Source organism: Petromyzon marinus, chromosome 40 (genome assembly GCF_048934315.1).
Source record: "Petromyzon marinus isolate PM22_M1 ecotype Great Lakes invasive population chromosome 40, UKy_Petmar_22M1.pri1.0, whole genome shotgun sequence".
Classification (NCBI taxonomy): domain Eukaryota; kingdom Metazoa; phylum Chordata; class Hyperoartia; order Petromyzontiformes; family Petromyzontidae; genus Petromyzon; species Petromyzon marinus.
This window is the reverse complement of record NC_133706.1, coordinates 9,007,504-9,027,972: the sequence shown is the minus strand read 5'-3', so window position 1 is coordinate 9,027,972 and position 20,469 is coordinate 9,007,504. Positions and strand designations below refer to the sequence as shown.

Here is a 20,469-nt window from a genome sequence, read left to right as displayed (position 1 = left end):
GGCAGTACAAACAAGGCAAAAAGAAAAATCCTTAAACTTGATTTGAGTCACGACCCTGCAATAAAAAAACACACTTGTCATATTGCCAGAAGGGGCGAGGACTAATGGATACTGCACTTTCAAATCTAGAATTAAATGAAAATCTTTTAGAACTGCTTTTTGTGTATAGTTTGTTGTCCTTCCCCCGCACCTCCGATTAGCATGGTTGGCTACGTACGGTGCGAAAGATGTTACACACGCATACACACCGAAGTCTGGTCTCATTGCGGCTAGAGGATGGAACCGCTCACCTCCATGGCGAAGTTTTGGAAGATGTTGCTGCTGCTGCTGCTGTTGTTGTGGCGTGCGGAAGGCGATTCGGCTCGCCTCTGTGCCGCGCCACCCGTGCCGGCCACCGGTAAGCTGTCTGTACAAAGACGGTGGCGGTGGAGAGGATGGGGCGATGGCTTACAGTGTGTTTACATCAGTGATTCTAAAATAAAACTAAACAATTTTATATTTAACCAGGTGAAGGCCCACTATTTAGCTTCTTTTCAGATGTGACCTGGCCACAAATGATTGCCCAAACGAAGTGGCTTATCACGCGGAAATATATCACAGCCAAATACTGTAAATGCACATTTTAAATGTGGAGGGAAAAACCAGAAGACCCGGGGGGAAAATCGACGCGACCACGGGGAGAACACGCAAACGTCCAAATATACAGCAGGCGTCAAGGGTCGGGATCGAACCAACGACCTCCTGCATACCACGCGAGGTAGTTAACATCTCCTAGCCACCGTGGCGCCCCATTGCGTGTGCAGTCTGGCTCGTTAACACGGAAGAGACTCCCCCGGCACGGCGGCGGCGGCGGCGGCGTCACCACTTGCCGATGTGGAAGCTGGAGGCAGCGACGGCTCCGGGCATCTCGTCGGGCGAGCCGTGCTCCTCCACAGCGAGCGTCGTCGCCAGGCCAGGGGTCCCCCCCCACGGGCGTGGGGCTGCCGCCATCCCAAAGCCAACGTCCACCCGGCGCTCATTCTCTGCTGCGCCGTAGTCGCTTGGGCTCGCCTCCGAGTGAGGCAGACCCGTCGCCGGATCCTGGGCGAGAGGACACGGAAAAAAAAAACATACGGTTTGGCCTCGATTGGTCGTGTGTTTATTTATTTCATTTTAATTGCACTCCCATTGTCACCACCACCACGTTGTCATGAGACAAGGCGATTTACACGTCGACCATGCATTGTTTTATGCTCCTTGACGAGATCAGCATGGCACTGTGGCTCACTTGTGGCAAGCACTGCCAGAGTTTCAAACAGAATCTTCTTCACCTTGCCGTAAGACGCCGCAAGCACAATTCAGATACAAAAAAAGGGGTAAAAAAAACAAACCACCCCCCCCCCCCCCCACCGCCGCAACGGGACGCGGTAGGCCTCACCACGCCGTGCTCGCTGTAGCTGGACGCCAGCTTGTTGTACCACTTGCTGGCGACGCCCACCACGCCCGTGGCCGCCAGCTTCACGCTGCTCTTGAGCACGTCCATACGCGGCCCCGTCAGCAGCTGGGAGCTCGCCCAGCTCTGGCTCACGAGCGCCCGGTCTGGGGACACGCACGGCGACACGCAGCCAGCGCCGTCAGCCAGACCGGCAGCAGCAGCAGCAGTAGCGCGAGCATCACTGTCTGGACTCGCAATATAATTAGCATTATCAGCAGCACCAACAGCAAAATTGCCACAAGCAGCCAGAATCAATTTAACTAAACACCGGCAGCTAGACGAGTGGACAGCACTAAACAAATAAGCATCGCTGCCAGCAGAACCAGCAGCTGGGAGGTTCACCCATCTCTGACTACAAGGACACCCGGGGTCTGGAGAAACACGGACACCCGCTGCCAGCACAGTCAAAGCAGCAGCAGGAGCAGCAGCAATAGACAGAGCAACACAAAACAGCAGTACCAGAATCACCAGCATCACCATTATCAGCTGGCAGCTCATTCAGCTCGAGCTCACGAGAGCAAAAAAAAAAAGTCTACAGAGACGCACAGCCACCCATAGCCAGCACAGTCAGAGCCAACCCGGCAGGAGGGCTCGTTGTCGGACCAAGATCACCAGCCGGCGCACCTGTGTTGGGCTCCGCTTCGGGCTGCGGGTTGGGGAAGGTGAGCGACCGTGGCACGCCACGCTGCGGGGATCGCGACGGGAGACTCAAGCGGCGCTCCAAACGCGTCGCCCTCACGCCGCGCTTCGGCTCCACGCTGGGCGAGCGGCCGACCTCGGCCGTCGACGTCATGTACGTCTCGATCTCCTCCGCGAGGTTGCGCGGGACCGACGGGACGAGGGACTGCACGGAGCCGGAGCTGTCCAGAGACTTCACGTCCTCCGTCTCGGCCACCAGCAGGGACAGCGGGTCGAAGCCCGCCACCACGCTCTTCCGTTCGGCCGGCCGAGTGCTAACCGGTAGCAACGACCCCGGTTTCGCTTCCAGGTCGTCGACGCAGTCGCCGCCGCCGGCATCCTTGGTCAACAACAGTGGAGCGGAGCTGACCCTGGCTTGTGGCTTCTGCGGAGAAAGCGCCTGCGGTAGAGGAGGGGGCGGGGGGGATGTCTTTGTGCCCTGTTGTGACTTGGAGGGGCCGACGACCTTCACGGGCTCCGAGTCCAGGTCGTCGAGGCTGAATATGTCAGCCGAGTCGGACTTCTCCAAGTGGGGCCTTGGTTGTTTCTCGGTGGTGAAGTGCTGTGAGCCCAAGTTGTCCGTGCTGGCTGCTAGGGTGGAGGGTGGGGTGGGTGGTGGGTGTAAAAAGACAATCCGGTTAATGAAAATCAGTTCTCAATTATTATTACCAAGTAAAAAAAAATCAGGTTCAATCTGAGTTTCAGCTGCCCGTGCAGGCGAGTTGATGTCCTCGACCTGGTCAAACATTTTGTATCTCTTTTAACTTTGTTAAGTGACTTGGTTTGATTTATAAGTGATGAAAACTTTTCAGAGCATATACAGGTGTGACCCTCATGCAGATATCCAACTCTCATCCACTATCTCTCTGGCCTCTCTGTTCATGTGGTATGAACAAGCGCCATTGGCCCAAAACATCGCCTATTATATACTTTTCTTTGTAATCGATGAAGGTGTTGAGTTCTTTGCTATTTTTACGTGGAAAAATGGGGCCGAGTGAAGTGTGACTCCATGGATAGTCCCACGTCATCATCTTTTTTTTTTGGAGGGGGGGGGGGGGGGAACTTTCTCGAGCAATGCTCAGCTCAAGAATTCCCAAAAGCACAACTTGTTCATCTCACAACAACATTAAAACAATAACATAATCGCAAGGTGACCGCAGGAAAAAAGTAATAAAAAAAATACCAAGATAGGATAAATAATGCGTGCGGCATGGATCGTGCAGCACTTTCCTACAATCGTTTGTCTCCGGAAGTATTTAAGCGAGCGGTGTTAGAGCTGATGGGTATCTGTCAGGGCACATTTGCACGTTCGCACATAGTCCTTTTAGCTCTGGCGTAAGGTCTATAAGTTTTGTGCAACGCTTTAAGCATTGTTTAAACACTCATCATGAAGCGGTTATCCTGGATAACTAATTATTTAAATTATTATCAATGCGGCCGGTTTTGTCTAGGGTACATCCCTAAAGGCAAAACGGCTTTTTGTCAGTTTAACACGTAAGGCTTTCGCGACCAATATTATTAATAATAAAGGTTTTTGGGTTAGATCGCGTTATTTATAAACGTGTCGTAACCCTCCACCACCCGACACGACCAATCAGCAAAGTGTCACGTTGACAAAAGACAAATAGTTCACTACTTTAGCCCACAGGTGTGTTGAAGAGTGAATCCATAACATTTACAGCTTTTTGTGTTTAGTTCATTGTCTTCCTGCACCTGCGATGAGCATGGGTGGGTATGTATGGTGCAAAAGAAGTTCAATATACATACAAAACATTTTATTCTACAGGTTCGTTAGCATTGGATCACCTCTAAGAGATGTACAGTGTTCCCCATTGCGGATGGACAGACAGAGCTAATGCCTGAACGCTTTCAACCAAAAATTTTGATTTAAAGCTTTCGTGACTGCAGTAATTCATATTCTTAGCTCTTTCGGTAAAGTCACGTTGAAGGGAAACAATAATATATATTTTATTATTTTATTGCTTCCCTTCAACGTGACTTTACCGAAAGAGCTAAGAATATGCTTTCAACCTTAGTTGGAAAGTGTGAATTAAACCAAATGATGCATTGTACATCTTCACCCCCATTCTATATTGGGAAGCAATAAACACGTTTCTCATAACCTAATTTACACTTCCCCTAAAAATACCACATTCCTGATCATTGCCCCCTATGCGAGTAGTGCAGTCGGCCCATCCACCTTTCTCAGTGTCTAAGCTAAAACTGAACAATTTTTTACTTTACCAGGTAAGGCTCACGGAGCTATATAGCTATTTTTCAAAAGCTACCCGGCCAGAAAGTAATAGCCCAATGAAATGGCTCACAACGTGGAAATGTATAGCAGCCAAATACTCCAAACGTATGTCTCTAAATGTGGAGGGTAAAACCAGAGGACCTGGAAAAAAAAATCCACGTGACCAAGGGGAGAAGAACACCCATGACCTCGTGCATACCCAGGCGAGGTAGTTAACATCTCGCCACCTGGCCGCCGGTTTGCCTCCCTCCCCGTCATCCGCGTTCTGTATTGGGCTCTTGTTTTTAAAAAACGATTACACGAATACAAAAAAAAAAATCACACCGAGCGCGACCGCCTACCGGCGTTCGCCTCCACCCCGGCGCCACCGCCGTCGACCCGGCCTTCGGCTCGCATCGCGGCCGTGAGGATCCTCTCGTCGGCGCCCATGAAGCCCGCGGGCATCGCATCGTCCAGGCCGGGCCGCCCGCCCAGCACGCAGCTCCGCTCGGCGAGCGTCCGCTGCCGCTGGAGGGGGGGCGGCGCCGTCCCGTCGTGGACGCTTCGTTGGCGCCGCCGGCCTGCCGAGGCCTTCCCGCTTCCGCCGCCGCTTCCGCCGCCGCCCCCGCCGCTTCCCGCGCTGGCAGGCAGCGGGCCGTCCAGGAAGGAGGGCTCGTCGTACGAGCCCTGGCTCGTGAACAGCAGCCCCGCCGTGCTGCCTGCGGACCCACGCACGAGGCACATCGCCGCGACTGTGAGCGATAAAAGGATTAAGCCTTTGCCGTTCTTCCCATTCTGTTCCGATGATGTACGTGTACATCGCCAAAATTAAACCCGAGTAAAAAACTAAAATAAAATAACTTAATCAAAGCCGAGGCTTCCCAAAGGCCATGCAGGAGGGCGTGTTGCACAGTTTGGTGCCAGCTATCATAGAGTTTAGTCATGTCGCTATGGTTCTCTGTGGAGAGTACAATGTCTTTAAAAACAACAGCGCTACGCCTCTCTAAATAAATAAACGCTGAGCCGCTTGCGACTTGCAGACGTCTTGGAGCGGGTTAAGTGTACCCACCAAAATAAAAATGAATTCCCCACAGATGTTTTGGGTGAAAAGGGACTTAAACTGATAATTAATTCCAAACGAGTTTGAAATTCCTCCATGTATCGGTTCATCATTATTAGTAACGGACTTTGTGATGATTGAGCCCTCTCAACACTTCTACAAATCCATCGTAACCACAGGATTTGCATCAACCAAATCAGAAGCATCCTATCTACTTCCCTACATGCCATGTACGTTCTCAAAGACGTCCGCGATCATATATAAATGGAAAATAGTTTCATCGCGCACGCAATTCGATGCATGTATTGTGAAAATATATATCGTTGTTAATTGAGAAATCCTGACAATCCTAGTTATTAGTGTCTATACATTTGCATTAAAAACCTCTCAGCAGTACAAGTTAACTTGTTTATCAATCATTTTTTTCGTGACCAGGAAGATTCTTTTGAAATTAACATCCAGTTATGTAATTTAATGTAAAGCCATTTAGGAAACGCAAACAACATTGTTTAAATTTTGATTTAAAGCTTTCGTGACTGCAGTAATTCATATTCTTAGTTTTTTCGGTAAAGTCATGTTGAAGGGAAACAACAACTAAGAATAACATTGTTTAATTTAACATCTCTAAATTAAACAATTTTTAAGGTCTCTCTTCAAGTGGTTGAACTCATGGTTTCTATTCTTGAGTTTGTCGGGTAGAGAGAATTCGAATTCTGGCTATTACCTGATGAAGCTGGTTATAATCACCAGTGAAAAGTCATACTGAAATTGTCAATTTTGTGGGTTTACTCTCCAACACACCGGTGTGCTCCAGTAGTAACTAATTGGCACGTTTTCGTTACGTGACAAACCTTACAAACAACGGCTGTGTCGGGTGGTGGTGGGTTTAACGACACATTTACATTTAAATTATCTAACCCAAAAAAGCCTTCATTATAGAGAATTCCATGTGACAGCGCCCGCCTTCTGAAAAGCACGTTATCGTGTATGCAATGCAATAGCGTGCAAGACAACGTGTAATCATACACGTCAATATATCAGGAAGACGATGAACACGACGGTACTGGGAGAAGCCAGTGGAGCGACCGGAGCTCTGGGCCGACAGCGGTCCGTGGGTTTATGGCTTCGGTCTTCTAAGGAAGACGGCCTCGTCGGTCCCACGTTGACGGCCCGGCGCTAGAGACTCACGGGGGATCACATCCCAGTTCTTACCGGCGCCACCCATCACGTCACCCATGCTGCCCGAGTTGTCGAAGCTGCCGCACGACATCTTGACGATGCTTCGCACCGAGTGGAAGCTGGGCCGCTTGTGCTCGAGGTCGGCGTGGTCGCCGGCAGCATCCGTGCCATCGCTTGCGTCCGCCTGTGGCAGCTGGTCCCGGCTGCCTTGCCGGCTGTCTCCGTCCGACACTGTGTAGAAAGACAAAGATCCCCCACCCGTGTAGCCTTAACAGACTGTAGGGGAAAGTGCTGTTAGTGAGCAGCGCCTATGGAGGCTGGCGTGGCACACGAAGAGGGTGTGTGGCCAGCACCACGCCCGGCCGCCTTTGTCTCCCAAGTGGCGATGTTGACACATCGCACCAGGTCTCATTTGAGGTTGAACCCAAGACCGGTTCAGATAATCGTCACTGGTGTTGGCCTTGAGTGGGAATCGAACTCGGGTCGCCAGGTTCGTAGTGCAGTGCGCTAACCGCAACATTACCGCTCCCCCCACTGTGTACACACACACACAGGCATACATACGGCAGAGCCAAATTAGTCAACTGGGATTACACGTAGCTATCATTGCCTCCTACTCCCAGACCAAGTGATAAGCCACATCCTTGCTCCAAGGAACAGCAGCCACTGAGGGTACCCTTTAAAATGGGTGAGATGCTGTGTGATGTAAGTCGCTTTATCACGCGTAAAGCCTTCCAAGATGCCAAAGGAATAAAATGTACTCTAACAACAACTAATTATTATTATGTAATGTACACAACAGCAGGGCTGCGCAGCTGCTTCTAGGAATTTACCGATGTAACAATTTGCCCATCCGCTTCACTTCTGCTACTGTGTGTGATCGGCGTTGGGTCACTGCATGCATCGTGAGCATAAGAATCAAGTTGAACAACTTTACTGTGAATTAAACCCATTCAGATGTTCTTCTGAAAAAACAAGCATTCGTCCGATGAGCTCATGCTTGTTTATACAATTCTCCGTAATCAAACCCCAGCTGTGGTTGTGTGTGTGGGAGACTTGACAGCAGGGTCATGACTCACAAAGTTGACATGACATCACTCAGTCGGGGTGACATTTCTCAGGTTGCTTAGCGAACGGTGAGAACAGCAAGAGTTTATTTACGGAGGCTCGTGGGCTTGGAATAAGATGCCTGCCAGAGCGCTCCTACTCATCCTCCAACCGAGGCATCATGGGAAAAAAAAAAACTGGAATGCCTAGCCCACCAATTGAAACGTTCCCATTCCGTGCCATCCTACGACGAGCTCTTTGAAATTATGAATCCGTGAATGTCGTCTCCCGTTCCCCGCCATTCGTTCTGTAATGTTTGTTCCAATTCCGTTGGGAATCCCGCGAGAAGTCCATCATACACTGCAAGATCTGACCTGTCTGTGTCCAGTGCTTGCCGAGCTGCATCGGCTTCCGGTTGCCGAACGAATACATTCGAAGGTCGAACTCATTACACACAAAGTGATTGCCGCAATTGAATCACAATACCGTACTGATCTCGTCATGGAGCATAAACCGTCAAGCGAACTCCGGACATCCTCGCAGCAGCGGCTTTTGGCTGGCCATCGAACAAAGACGGTCGCCGTATCGCGCGCTTTCAGATGCGCTTCTGTTGCCGTCTGGAACGCTCTTCCTTCCGATATGAAGAAGCCACTGGAGCTATGCACTTTTAAATCATCTAGATTGAAAAGTCATTTCTTGAGAACTGCTTTTTGTGATTATTTTGTCGTCCTTCCCCCCACACCTCCGTTTACCACGGCAGACTACTTATGGTGTGAAAGAAGGGAGAAATGCTACGTGCGTCTGAAAGCTGCCTCCTTCTCACACGACAACCCGGTGGAGCTGCTTCTGAGATTCATTCATTTGCATTTCTAACCTCACTCAGAGGTACATGTGTTGACATCGCCTGCCATCACATTCAGCCAAGGTCAATCCACTGGTGGATGGAGGCCTTCTCAGGCAGGTTTCCTCCTGCATATATACAACCAAAAATGAAGATCCTCCATATAGCCTGACCAAACTGTAGAAACAAGTGCTGTTCGCGAGCACCGATGAATGCCGGCATGGCACACGAGGGGGTGAGTGGCCAACACCAGACTCGGCCGCCTAGGTCTCCTCAGTGGTGACCGTTTACACATCGCACCAGGTACCCATTGGAGGCTGAGTCGACCTAGGGGAGGCCCAGGACTGGTTCAGATAATCGTCACTGGTGTTGGCCGTGAGCGAGAAATCGAACTCGGACCGCCGGGTTCGTAGCGCGGCGCGCTAACCGCTACACAACCGCTCCCCCGCACATAGATATGTACCATAGAACATCGCTCTCCAATTTCCAACGAACCCCACCCCCACAAGCAGGGAATCCCGCGGAGACCGCGGCGCCGCCTCTTACTTGAGCTACTGTCACTCTCGCGGAGGACTTCGCCCGTCCGCAGGCCGCCCGGCGCCGCGCCCGAGAGGCGGCTCGCCATGGAGAGCAGCGCCTCGCCCTTCTGCGCGTCCTCCTTGGACAGCGAGTTGTAGCCCTGGTCCGAATGGCCTCCTGCAATGCCAAGCCGGCCATCGAACGTCCCCTGTTAAAATCTCCACTCGCGTTCCGGGGGTACACCGGAGGACTGTACCTTGGGACGATGGGGCAAGTCTATGGGTCTCTGCGAGTCCATTGGTCTCGATGTAATTCTGTGGGTTTCCACGCGAGTTTGTACCTCTCTTATAGGTCTGCACTTGAGTTTATTCGTCTCTACGCATGTCGACGAGTCTCACCTCAAGTCTGTGGATTTCTACGCAAGTTTACGCATCTCTATGCAAGTCTGTGGGTCTCTATGCACGCCCCCTTCCCAACCATACCTGTGCTGCTCACATCCTCGGCTGAGCCCACGTGCGCGAGCTCGTTGGTGGAGGGCACGTGCTCCGAGCCGTGCGCGTCCGCGCCGCTCTCCAGGCTCCCGTGGCTGCCAGCGTCACTGCCGTCTGCTGCACGCGGAGGGTCGAAGGGCACGCGTCACAACCCACGACACACTGCACAAGCCTAATGATTGGTAAACATGTCCTATGTGAATGAGAGAGCACCGATTCAAAGTGTTCAGGTGTCCCAGAGTTAACAGATTTCGTGTGTGTGCGTATGTGTGTCCACGTCTCATGTGATATAGCAAGTGGTGATTTAAATTGTGTGTTTCATGATGGGGAGTCGTGGCAGTCAATTTAACACGTAGGCTTTCATGACCAATATCATCCATCCCTAACCTAAAAAAAAACTAATTTGGTGGCATAGTGTCCGTGCGGTACTGCCTTCCGAACCTGGCGACCAGAGTTCGATTCCCAGCGATGGCTAACATCAGTGGTGATTATCTGAACTGGTCCTGGGCTTCTGCTAGTTTGACTCTGCCTCAGAAATTAGAAAGTGGTGCTGCATGTAAACATGAGCACGGTGGAGACAAAGATGCTGGCAACATTACCCCCTTGTGGTCCTGCCAAACGGCACTATAAGGTCTGACACTGGTGAGACTAGGCCCTAAAGAAGGCTGTCAGTTAGTTTAAAAGACAATGCATATATAATTATCAGAGCATGTTTGTTTGCATGTTCACCACAAGTACGTGTGGTTAATGCAGTACATGATTACTTGGAAAAGGTTTCTATTTGGCGTCTGAACATCTAAACACATCCTGTTTTATTTCCAGAAAGGGTAAAACCTATTCTTCTTTTTTCATAATTGTTCCAACAGTCTGTTTCAAGGCTAAACGGGAGATCTTTGATTCAGCTCACGTAACAAGCGAAGGTAGTGTGTCCGGGACTATCCGAGGTGTGTATCACTAATAGCTTTGGGTGTTATGAATTATTGCGGCTTCCGCTAAGCTGAAGTTAATCGGTGATAATGCTGTTTGGGAGAAAGTCTTGGGGTTGTACAGTTTGGTGTGGACTGCAACAACGGGGCAATAATGTTTGCATTTGCAGCAACTTTGTCCAAAGGTATTATTCAGCTGATCATAATATTACTGATAGTCCATTTCGTGATGGTCACACGACTGCCAGGGCAAAAGACAAGACTCCTAGACAGTCAGATGACTCGAGAGATAGACGGCTAGACAACCGATCCGAGTATGATATCCCGGGTTGGGTTGCTTTTTCGAACTGCATATTGGGTCCTTTTTTTACAACGACTGAAGATGCCCACACAGTTGTGCGCAGCTGAAAGCTTGAGGGGTGATGCTCAACACAAAGCCCAACGTGGAAGACCGCACTTGGATTACAAGATGCCGTGAAAACGTACGTGTCACAGTTATTCTAGGTGACCAGATGCACCTAAGAGGCAGTCATTCAGACGATACGACTGCCAGAAGGTGCAACCATCAAGCGGCTAGATCACATGGCTGCCAGCAGGTCTGGATACCAGAAAGTCAGACGGTGGCCTGATGACCTGCCTGCTGGAAGATTTAACTACCGGATGGTCAGATGGCCGGATGATTTGCATGCTGAAAGGTTTAACTACCGGATGGTCAGATGGGGTGGATGATCTGCATGCTGAAAAGTTTAACTACCAGATGGCCGGATGATCTGCATGCTGGAAGATTTAACTACCAGAAGGCCAGATGGCTGGATGATCTGCATGCTGGAAGGTTTAACTACCAGATGGCCAGATGGCCGGATGATCTGCATGCTGGAAGGTTTAACTACCAGATGGCCAGATGGCCGGATGATCTGCATGCTGGAAGATTTAACTACCAGATGGCCAGATGGCAGGATGATCTGCATGCTGGAAGATTTAACTACCAGATGGCCGGATGATCTGCATGCTGGAAGATTTAACTACCAGATGGCCAGATGGCCGGAAAATCTGCATGCTGAAAGGTTTAACTACCAGATGGTCAGATGGCCGGATGATCGGCATGCTAGAAGTTCTGAACACGAGACACCACCCAGACGGTCCATCATTCCACCCGACAATGTGGGTGAATCACCGGTTGACGGGAGGCGTTTGCGCAGCGTCTGCCGGAACTGCACCACGCCGTGCAACACATTCCGGACCTTCGTCCACAGGAAGTAGCCGCCCCGGTTTCCGGAGGGCCACGTGCTCTCGAGGACGGCCTGCGGACGCCACACGAGGAAGGGGAAACATACGGGGCGCGTCTTAAGACACGTCACTGAAAATCTCACACAGCAGTGAATTAAACACATGTAACGGGACACCCTGCAGTATGAGACATCACAGAGCTACCTTCAAGATCCCCTTTACGTGATTTTTTTTGTCCACAGCGGAGTGCTACGTTTTCCCGTACGTTTTGCAATAGAGAGAAATGTCAGTCACATAGCAATCAAACTGGATTCTCCTTTTGAGTCTGTGGGTCTCCATGTCGGACAATGGATTTTCCACTTAAGACACTGGCGACCGGGCTTAGACCATCAACTTGCACTACACACTATTATATCACTGGTAGCCGAGACTCAAGATTCAAACCCAGAGCATCTCGGCGATTCCGCAGATTTCTAAGCCCCGAACCGCCCACCTTGTTGTAGAAGCCGTAGGTGATGGCGTTGGGCTGCACGCCCATTTTCTTCATCTCAAAGAGCACCTTGACGGCGAGTACCGGGTGTCCGTACAGGCCGCACAGCTGCATCAGCACGCGATAGCACACCTACAGCGTGCAGAGCGGACACACGGCATGAGAACAACCAACGGGGGGGGAAAGGGTGTTTCTATTATGACTATGTTTGTGTGTGTGTATATTCATAATAAAGGTGTTTGGGTTAGATCGCGTTATTTATAAATGTGTCGTAACCCTCCACCACCCGACACGGCCAATCAGCAAAAAAGTGTCACGTTGAAAAAAGACAAACAGTTCACTACTTTAGCCCACCGGTGTGTTGAAGAGTGAATCCACAACATTTACATTTACAGTACTCAACCAGTGACGATTATCTGAACAGGTCCTGGGCCTCTCCTAGGTCAACTCAGCCTCAAATGAGTACCTGGTGTGGTGTGCAAACGTCGCCACTATGGAGGCAAAGGCGGCCCAGGTGTGGTGCTGGCCACCCACACCGTTGTCGTGTGCCATACCAGCCTTCGTAGGTGCTCGCTAACAGCACTTTCCCCAAAAGTATGTTAACGCTATACGGCGGGATCCTTTATCTTTGATATGTAAAAAAAGGCTGATGTGCCACAACTTGTTGTCATGCTATTAGCTTTGTCCACCAACCCGGATTCTGGAATCGACAACATAATATGAAATACCTTTATGTCTGAGCATTTGAAATCCTATGAAAAGCCATTTGACTCGGTGGAAACTGATTAAGTCACGCAAGCACTCACAATGTATGTTATTATACAGCTGAGAAAAACAAAACGAGCGAGAGGGAACAAATGAGGAACCACGGACAAAACAACACAAACGGACAGACGCCACGCACCCACGCTGCAGACTCAACACGGACACGTACGCACAGCAGAGACTCAACACGGCCACGTGCACACGTACACGCGGACGAAGCTCGCGTCACCTCGTCGGGCGGCTCCAGCTTGTGCGCCTGCATGCGCAGCAGCACATCGTAGGCGGTGCGCAGCGCGCGGCTCTTGGGGTGCGTGACGCGCACGTACGACGGCAGGCAGATGAACCACAGGCTGTAGCAGTGGCCCAGGAGGCACTTGGCCCACATCTGCGGCATCGCCGAACACTTGCGTGCCTGCTTCTGCGCAGACTTGATCTCCTGCCGGAGGGCGACGTCAAACATTTTCGCGAGGGGTTTGTTTGCGTGTGACAAGACTCCGGCGCCTGTGATGGAACTTTTAGGGTGTCGGGACGACGCAAGGGCTCTCTCGCAGACTCTGCCAGGGCTCCCGCTGACAGTGGAACGACTCTCCTTGTGTCTGTATGCACATTGAACTTCTTTCACACCGTACGTAGCCAACCGTGCTAATAATTGGAGGTGCAAAATAATTCACAGAGGTGGGATTTTAACCATTCGTAGAACTGGAATTTAATTTGCGTGCTGTGATCGGTGACCGGATTGAGACCACCAACTCACTACGTTTGAGACACTGACTTCATTACAGGAGGCTGAAACGCCGATACGAACCCAGAATCCCAGCGGTGCTAGCCCAGTGCTCTGATTAAGAGCCGACTCGGCCGCCTCTCTCGTCAGTGCAAGCAATTTCATTTCATTGCCCGTTAAGACACTTTTGAGGATTGTACGGACACAGGCGACAAGTGCTATTAATAGAAAGTTGCATACGTTGGATACGTCACTAACCACCAAAACACGTGTGAACACACAGCTGAGTAGCTCCGTTCACAGCTGTGTGTGTGTGTATGTGTGTGGAAAAGTCGTGCGACTCCGAGGCGTGTGTACCTGCTTGGTACGGCGAGCGAGCGCTGGGGCGGGGCTGTTGGGGCAGCTGTTCTTGGTGCAGCCCTGAGGGACTTTCAAAAGCCCCAGGGGCATCTCGAACAGCGAGCGATTAAGCACCGGGAAACCCGAGTACCTGGGGACAACGAAGCCACCGCATTTGAAATGAGGACGCGACAAAAAACGCACGTTAATGTGATTATTTTTGCTCCGTAACAAGTGAGGTGGTTTTGATTTTTGGGCTTGGCTAACATCGGCGGAAGGTGATATCTGAACCTGTCCTGCGCCCACACCAAACAAAGACCCCCCGTATAGCCTGAACAGACTGTTGGGGTAAGTGCTGTGAGCAAGCGCCTATTAAGGCTGGCACGGCACACGAAGACGAGGTGTGGTCAGCATCAAGCCCGTGCAAGGTTGTTATTTAAGGCCGAGTCAACCTAATGGAGGCTCAGGAACCTTTCAGATAACAATCACCACTGACATTAGCAATGGCCGAGATTTTAACTCGAGTGGCCAGGTTACTAGTGAACCACGCCAAGCATTACGCCACCGCTCCCCTCCACGTGACAAACACGAAACACATGCATAGGGCCTCTTGCATCGCGCACGTTTAACAATCTTCTTTCGCACCGCATGCAGCCAGCGTGCAAGTGCAGTGCGTAACGACCTTAGTGGTGAAACCCTGATCGAGTTTCCAAGGGGCAAGGGTGGCGAGAGCCCTATAACCGCGCGAAGGGACCGCGCGCGGCCGCATGCGTCTGGTCGATTTGCCCGGCCTCACTTGTACGCGGGCTTGAGCGTGTCGGGCCCCGGGCCGGCGGGCGGCTCTGGAGGAGTGATGAACACGGTGTGCTCGCTGCGATAAGACTCGTCCAGCTCGATGAGTCGCACGTCGTCGGCCTTCTCCACGTCCACCTGGATGGACACGACGGCACGAAAAACAGGGACGGGGTCGGCAAGCTCGTCGCGTGTCGGGCTTCAAAGGAGGGGATGAGACATCGGAATGTTTATTTCATTACGGGAGGAGGAGCCCGATGAGCTATGAAGATCTTCTTCGCAGACGTCCAGGAGGTGCCGTCTGCGCTTGGCTGGGCCCAATTGATTTCGCTCGGCGTCGGATTTTTGGCCATGGCCAACACTGGTGGCGAGCGATAACCCAACCTGTCTCAGGGCTCCTCTTCTCTTCACAAAACGTGCACTGACCAGCGTGGTGAAGTATGGTCAACACCCCCCGCAACCCCCACCCCCTCTACTGACATGGAGTGGGGAGGCCTTCATCCACCAGCGGATTGAGAAAGAGCTGTAAATTATTATCTTTAACAGTCAATCAAAATAAGTGTTTAAGAAGAGCATTAAATTACGTGGTTTGATTTTGGCTAAATATTAAAATGAATAAGTAACACAATAATCAGTACTTTGGCTATTACAATATATCATGACGATTCAAATCAAGAATCGATTAATCCCTTCCCAATCACGGAGAAGACAGTGCCCACCTAGTGGCTTCATAAATCATATGAAGCCTTTTGCATACGACAACATACGATCCCGAAACACGCGGATTCATATGCGAGCGCTAACACTCACCATGAAGCCCCTCTCCGCTCCCTTATCGCTGGTGAACAGCTTGTGCGGCGCAAGAAGGCGAGAGGCAGAGGAATTCACTTCAAGAGGAAGGGCCAAACAACGCGGACAGACGGCAGCACTTGGCAGCGGTGGTGGGGAAGCTTATCCCGTACCGAGCACCGAAATAAAACTCTCAAATACTTTTGGCGTGGGCCACACATGAACGCCTCAATCACTTCACTCATTGCAAGAGGCTCCGGGCAGTGTCGGAAGTGACCGAGCACGGTGATAGAGCTTGAAACTATTCCCCCCCCTCTAGCAGCCAATTAGTGTGGCTAAGAAGCTCACAGCGATGGAACGTTTCCAAGTGGCAGGCCTCATGGGTTCTGTGGGCCGTACGAGGTGAAGTCATGGGCCACAGGTTCCCCACCCCTGACTTACAGCCTCAGCAGTTCACATGCCACACGCATAGAATTTGTCCCGAGGCTCAGCGTTAACCTCCTGTCATCAGGAAACTGGTTCAGGGACAAGCCAACTGACCGATAGGGCAACTGTGGATATTGCATGCGCCAGGTGCTAGGCATAACATTATCTACCAACTCAATGATTAACATATATTATAATGACCGCCATGCACGGAGAATAGAATATTGCGTGCGCGCACATCAATAATGCTAGATTGCCGATTGCTTTCTGTCATTGTTAGGCATACAAGGATACATTACACTCACGATACATGAATCGTATTTCATAAGAATCGATTATAAATTAATTGGCATGTACGTTATGCGATTGTTAGGCATACATTGGTTAAACGAGATCACCATGCTCGCGGCACGTGCAGCAAATCGTTGCCAACGATATGCGAATGCGACACCAAATATGACGGGAATGACAAACGCCGGACAAACGAGACGGGGGGGGGGGGGGGGGGGGGGGGGGGGGGGGGGGGGAAAAACAAGAAAAACGAGATGGCACAAAACCGGGGAATGTAGAATGGGAAATTCAATCAAAATCAAATCATAAACCCGAATTAGTCGGGGATGGAGGGGGGCAGTTTAGTGGTTGCATGCCTGCCTGTGACTGCACCATGCACCCGGTCATGTTCCACTTCACACCTCTACGCGAATCGACAAAGCGTCACGATTTGCGGGGGGGGGGGGGGGGGAGTCACGGCTCGATACACGAATCGATAAAGGTTTCCCCCTCGCTCTATGCGGGTTCGGTTTGTGCAATTTCACGTATACGCGGAAAAAGTATTTCTACCCAAAATCCGCGATATTATTCACACGACGGTGCGGACACTGTGTGTGTACTACTGTATGTGTGCTACTCGGCAGGCAGCTGTCTCGGGAGGTTTCGCTTTCTGTGCCCCTTTTTTTTTTAAACGCATCTACCGCATAAAGCGAAGGAAACCTGTATATACATATATTTGGGACCTTTTTACAGACAAAAAAGGTCCCAAGATTTAGCTGCTCAGCCCGAGCTATAAATACTCTGATACGTGCATTTTTTTCGCCTTTTGGCGTTCTCTGGTCTGACACTGGTGAGACTAGGCCCTAAAGAAGGCTGTCTCTGGTGTAGGCCAATCAGCTTCAAAGACAATGCCGCATATATTACCAGAACATGCTCACCACAAATACGTGTGGTTAATTGAGACTTCATTCCTTGCAAAAGGAATCTATTTGGTGTTTGAACATCTTAACACCTTTTTTTATTGGCAGAAAGGGTTAAGCCTATTCTTATTTTTCACACGTATACTTTTTGTTGTTGCCTTATTTGCGCCGTCTCGAACGACTCGTGACTCGCTGGTTCCACGAGACATATGCCGAGTGACAGATGGAGGGCCGAGCTGGGCGAGGGGAGGCCTGGGTGGGGGACTCCACCTTCTCCACGCAGTCGTCGAAGAAGGCGAGGCTGGCGTCCTTGTCGGTCACGAAGGAGCACTCCTCGATGAAGCGGATGAACATCTGCGTGCGCATCATCTGCGAGTAGAACTTGTTGTACGCTCGGTCGCGGCTCTTCAGGAAGCCTGCGAGTAACGATCGCATGGTCAACATTATCAGACTTGGTTGCCCGTCTCACGAGGCTTTCTCACTGCACAACGGTTCGCCCATGCCCGTGTGGATTGGCCAATGTCATGATTAACAAGAAACCTGCGGGCACCAACATTGACATATAACATCCAAAACCTTATTTCGATGAACGATTTCATCGTTATTAATCTGACTGGCGATGCAACATTGGCATTGGTGACACTCGTCAACCACGCCGCTTTAAAATAAAAATATATAAAATTGCCGAGGTTTTGGGCAACGGCCCTTCTTGATAGCACAACGAACACAGCGGTCGAAATGTTAACTACCTCGCCACGTATACAGGAGGTCGTGGGTGCGATCCGACCCGATCATGTGGCCAGGTCACTTATGAAAAAATAGCTATATAAATCAGTGGGCCTTACCTGGTAAAATAAAAATAGTTTAGTTTATATATATTTTTCTTCCAATGCATCATCGCATTCACGGAGTCATCCGAAACTTACGCCACCCCTCCCACCACCCCACCAATCAGCTCCCACCTTGCAGGTCGAAGAGCGAGCGCGCGTCCGTGGCCTTCTCGGATGGCGCCTGTGTGATGGGGCGCAGGTACGTGCGGTAGCCCTTGAGGATGGAGGCCATGAAGCGCAGGAACGCCTCCTGGATCTCCATCTCCAGCTGCTGCTGTCGTGCGCGGCGCTTGAAGTCCAGGTCGAAGATGCCGGACTCGAGCACGGGGTCCTCCATGCTGCGGTGGTTCACTGCGCGGGGTCACACGGTGGAGTGGGGGGGGGGGCAGAAGGCGGCAATGGTGGCACGGCGGTGAGGTCAGGGACTCGCCGATGTTGCAACCGGAGAGATCGGAGCAGAGAGAGAAGATTACACGTCTGTGTGCACCTCACGCGGCATCTTATCCATCTAGGTCAGCGGTGGCCAACTGGAGTCTCCCGAGTTGCACGGGACTCTTTAATGAACCACATGCGGCGCTATCTAAGGGTCATAACGTTGAACGTACTAGCAAAGTAGCAAAGAATAATGAATGTCTCCCATGTTGTGTTGAAAACTGTCAATGATATATACACGTATAAATACTTGGCTCTTTGCAGAACTCATGGGTGTTTGTTTGCTCTTGGTCGGCTACAGGTTGGACACCCTGGCCTAGGTGAACATCATATTCATCTGGAAGACATCTAAAATATGATTTTCTAATCTCATTCTTATGAAGGACACCCTAGTGTTTCTCATGCATCGCATTAGTGAAGAGGCGATGCCTATCATCTATCCAAGGGATACGTGGAAATCACACACAACTGGAGAATATTTTGTTGAGAGGAAAAGTAATGATCTCATCTACTTGGGGGAAAAAATCAACATCTCATTTCTCTGCGGGTCACATCAATATTTCATTCATCTTGCTATTATATTCATATATAATACACATTTCATTTAAAGAGATAAGATTTCGATATCTGAATCATTTGGAAGTCAAATTTAAGTTGCATGCATCATTCATCTGAAATAATAATTAATTATCATTCAAATGTATAATGTGCTGTCCATCCTATTATCCCAATGCACAATGCATGAAGAGCAGGAAACAAAAACAGAACCAGGGGCAACCGACCCAACTGAAGAGGCCACTTTAAAGGGATGGGTTTTGAAAGCAGACAAAGCAAGAGACAAAATTCAAATTAATTTTGAGAACGCAGTTAATGGATCTGGAGGAGGACAACAACATCATCTGAAGGACACAGCAAGTGATGGTTGTCCACTACGTCTCCACTTACTCGCCACGATCTGCTGGTGGAGGTTGGTGAGGGTGTTCATCAGGTTCTTGCACGGTTTCTTGGGCAGCAGCCGCCAGTTCAGAGACTTCCTCTCCTCCGTCCTGGCAATCAGTCACAACCACAAACCCATCAGACTGTGGAAATGAGAGCTCTCCAGTCACTGCCGAAGCAAATGCAAATACCGAGCATGTGGTATCGGGTGCATTTATGAGATTTACCTGGGACTTCCGAGCATTTTTATTTTAGCAACGCGATTTTAATGGCACACTTTTTAATTAAAAATATTCAACGTGCACGGTTACACATGATGCCGTTTCATTACCATTAATCCCCAGCTACAAATTGGCAGCTGGCAAATACCACCGGGACACCGCCTGGGGGTTTTTTCCCAATTAAATTTTCATATAAAATGATTAACTTTTTTTTATACCAGTTTATATTTCTGAAAGGAAATAGTTGATGGGCTACTTTTAAATACAGCCTCTGTTCCCTGCAACCTATTGCAATTATACCAAGTGCATGTCTAGGAAATCCCATCAACCAGTGCGCCCCCACCACCCCCACGACGCCCCCCTCTCCCCGTGTCAGAAATTACTGCGGTAGACATTTTTCAAAGGACCTTTACATAACAAAGAAAAAACACATTATAGTGGCCTTTTTTAATCCTTCATGCGATCAACGGGATTGCACTTTCTCATTCACACCCTGCTATGACAATATCCACAAAACTAGTATTTAGGCAGAGGTCATATCTCAGAACTAGCTCTGTGATATCTGCTTCCGTGGGCAGTTCCCTAACGTTCAGTGGGGCTCTCACCATACAGGTGTTTTTTTCCATTGGCTATTGCGGAGCCTCAGAAGAACCAAACTGTGAAACGCTGGCCTTACAAGACAAGTCAACGCGGTTTGGGGCCAAGCAGGGCCAAGTGCGATGTTAATGACTATTTCGTCTTGAGTCGCGTCACTAATATGTTGTAGGTATGCTGCACTTCTTTTGCACCGTACGTAGCCAACCACACTTTTCGGAGGTGCGGGGAAAGGACAACAAATTAAAACACAAAAAAGCAGTTATAAA

At 50.2% G+C, this 20,469-nt stretch overlaps 1 protein-coding gene across 8 annotated transcripts in view; it reads right to left on the bottom strand.

The window, feature by feature from the left end:
* The window catches only part of LOC116950764 (C-myc promoter-binding protein-like), an 88,753-nt gene that overhangs the window by 14,314 nt on the left and 53,970 nt on the right, over positions 1–20,469 (bottom strand). For 3 of the 8 annotated variants that reach the window (XM_076073083.1, XM_076073087.1, XM_076073084.1), the window contains exons 11-27: positions 19,395–19,495; positions 18,150–18,368; positions 17,458–17,603; positions 15,593–15,631; positions 14,787–14,920; positions 14,009–14,141; positions 13,160–13,366; positions 12,169–12,297; positions 11,623–11,749; positions 9,514–9,639; positions 9,059–9,208; positions 6,658–6,855; positions 4,748–5,104; positions 2,099–2,743; positions 1,418–1,578; positions 866–1,080; positions 291–402 (exon numbers count right to left, since the gene is read on the bottom strand). In XM_076073083.1, the coding sequence (XP_075929198.1) occupies positions 291–402; positions 866–1,080; positions 1,418–1,578; positions 2,099–2,743; positions 4,748–5,104; positions 6,658–6,855; positions 9,059–9,208; positions 9,514–9,639; positions 11,623–11,749; positions 12,169–12,297; positions 13,160–13,366; positions 14,009–14,141; positions 14,787–14,920; positions 15,593–15,631; positions 17,458–17,603; positions 18,150–18,368; positions 19,395–19,495 (3,199 nt within the window). The remainder of the gene's footprint in view (positions 1–290; positions 403–865; positions 1,081–1,417; positions 1,579–2,098; positions 2,744–4,747; positions 5,105–6,657; positions 6,856–9,058; positions 9,209–9,513; positions 9,640–11,622; positions 11,750–12,168; positions 12,298–13,159; positions 13,367–14,008; positions 14,142–14,786; positions 14,921–15,592; positions 15,632–17,457; positions 17,604–18,149; positions 18,369–19,394; positions 19,496–20,469) is intronic. The other 5 variants (XM_076073088.1, XM_076073090.1, XM_076073085.1 and 2 more) reach the window with 4 other exon arrangements.